Source organism: Aplysia californica, unplaced genomic scaffold (assembly GCF_000002075.1).
Source record: "Aplysia californica isolate F4 #8 unplaced genomic scaffold, AplCal3.0 scaffold00366, whole genome shotgun sequence".
NCBI lineage: Eukaryota > Metazoa > Mollusca > Gastropoda > Aplysiida > Aplysiidae > Aplysia > Aplysia californica.
The window spans coordinates 788965-791102 of record NW_004797636.1 but is presented as its reverse complement, the minus strand read 5'-3'; the positions used below and the strand labels follow the sequence as shown (position 1 = coordinate 791102).

Here is a 2138-nt window from a genome sequence, read left to right as displayed (position 1 = left end):
CCCTCTCCCCAAAAGGGGGGGGCCCATAAACTTTTTTCACCCCCCCCGGGGTTTTTTGTGGGGGGGGTAACTTTAAAATGCGCGGCCCTACCCCGGGCGGGGGGCCCGTGGGGGGGGGCGGGTGGGTTTTTTTTTCCCCCACCCCAAAAAAAGAAAATCTTTACCCCAACTTTTTTTTGGTTTTTTGCCCCCCTTTGGGGGAACTTTTTTTTTCCGGGGGGCCCTTTTTTTTTTTGAAACCAACTCTTTTTTTTTTTAAGCCTAAAGGGGGGAAAACTTAATTTTTTTTGTTTCCCCCGTTTGGGTTTTTTTTTTTGAAAACCCCCCCCCTTGGGGTTTTATATGCCCTTTTGGGGGGGGGGGGGCCCAAAAAAAACTTTTCAAAAAAATAAACTTGGCCCCCCCGGGGTGGGAACAACCCTCTCACAGTGTGTGTGTGTGAGTTTCTGTGTGTTTCTCCCCCCCCCCCCCCCCCTTTTAAAATGTTGATAAGATCGCTACATTGGTGCTTCAAGAGCATTAGCAACCTGAAGTGAATTTTATTTGAATCATGGTGTCAATAGAAAGAGAGGAGGAGGTGGAGTCAGAGGACGGGGATGATGATGATGATGACGATGACGATGATGACATGCCACCGCTGCTATTGCTACCAATGATAAAGCAGATGAAGAAGTCGACAAAGAACCCTACTGTCCTGATTAAGTATTTTCAACGATCCTTGGTGTATCCTCTACAGGCACTCAGTGACCAAGGCAACTTTGCAGACGCTGAGAAATTCTTCAAGAAGGCACAGGAAGTCCAGCCACGCAATGCCAACAATGTTGTTCACAGGGGGTGAGTTTTAGACTGCTTTGGGTTATGGGAGGGAGAGGGGTAGGGGGGGGGGGCATCTTAGTTAGTCTGACAGTGTTGGGTGGTTGGAGGTTGCCACTCGTAGATCCTACTTTGTTTCTTTCCTCTCTGTGTGTTTCTGTCTATCTGTGTGACCATTTTTTTTTCTCTTGCTCTTAATGGCAGTTATTGTGTGGATTTGAGTCTTCTCATCAGCCAAGCAAACGTCTCTTGAACAATGAGCTCTGTGGGTGGTTGGCGGGTGCTCAGGTGTGGTATGCTCCTTCTTTCTTGTCAAACATGTATCGTCCTGTTCTCTTCAGTTATTGTGTTGTCACTCTTTTGTAACACCGTTGCGGGTGGTTGGAGGGTGCCACTGGTAGGTCCTACAGTTTTACGCTACATCTGTTGTTTCTGTCTGTCTGGCTTACTTTTTTCCCTGCCCTAAATGACCATTACTGAGTCGATGTGCTTCTGGTTTCTCAAACAAGCAAACTAACAAGTAACACCTCCAATTGTCAGCATTAATATGACCTTGTTGTGATGCAAGTGACTTAAAACTCTTACCAAACATAAAACAAACAAAAAGTGAGTGGTTGGCGGGTGCTCTGGTGTGGTTTGCTCCTTCTTTCCTATCAAACATCTATCGTCCTTGTCTCCCCTTCTTCTTTTTTATATTTGTTACTCTCTTGTAACACCTCTAATCTTCTGGCACTCATATGACCTTATGCAGTTGCGAGGGCCGTAAAACCTCTACTATAACTAAACTAAAACTCTTACCAAACATAAAACAAACAATTGTACAACATGTTCATTGATCGACACCCCCCCCCTCCACCTTGTATGTCCAGTCTGATGACCCTCCAGTGGAAGGGGGACGTTGACCAGACCCTCAAGCTGCTGGAAGAGGCCTTGAGAATTGACCCTACCTGCCAGTACGCCTTTGAGATCCGGGGGACCATCGAGGTGCAGAGGTGAGTGAGCGGCCTTGTCCAACGCCCGCATCATGTTGGGTCTTTTCCTCCGTAACTACTCGAATGAAAAGCGCAAAAATTTTTGTTGTTGTGTTTATCGTTGTCAGAGATTTCAGTTCGTATTTATTTAAAGATTAATTTATCTCATGTGTATCGATGTATTTTAGTTGTCTAATGTAGAGATTTCAGACCCCGCGGGGCAGTGCCACTGACTGTAGTGTCTTTAGGCCATTCCCAAAGGGGGGGACATTTCTCGTTCAAGTGCAGTAAAAAATGGGTTGATTCATGTCACGCTCATAACTGTGCCTGATCTACAACAGGGAACTGCTGCTT

At 46.1% G+C, this 2138-nt stretch overlaps 1 protein-coding gene across 1 annotated transcript in view; it reads left to right on the top strand.

Moving 5' to 3' along the window:
- The window catches only part of LOC101854587 (mitochondrial import receptor subunit TOM70), a 15792-nt gene that overhangs the window by 10639 nt on the left and 3015 nt on the right, over positions 1-2138 (top strand). The window contains exons 10-12 of the mRNA XM_005103289.3: positions 342-347; positions 734-834; positions 1683-1805. Coding sequence (XP_005103346.1) covers positions 342-347; positions 734-834; positions 1683-1805 — 230 coding nt within the window. The remainder of the gene's footprint in view (positions 1-341; positions 348-733; positions 835-1682; positions 1806-2138) is intronic.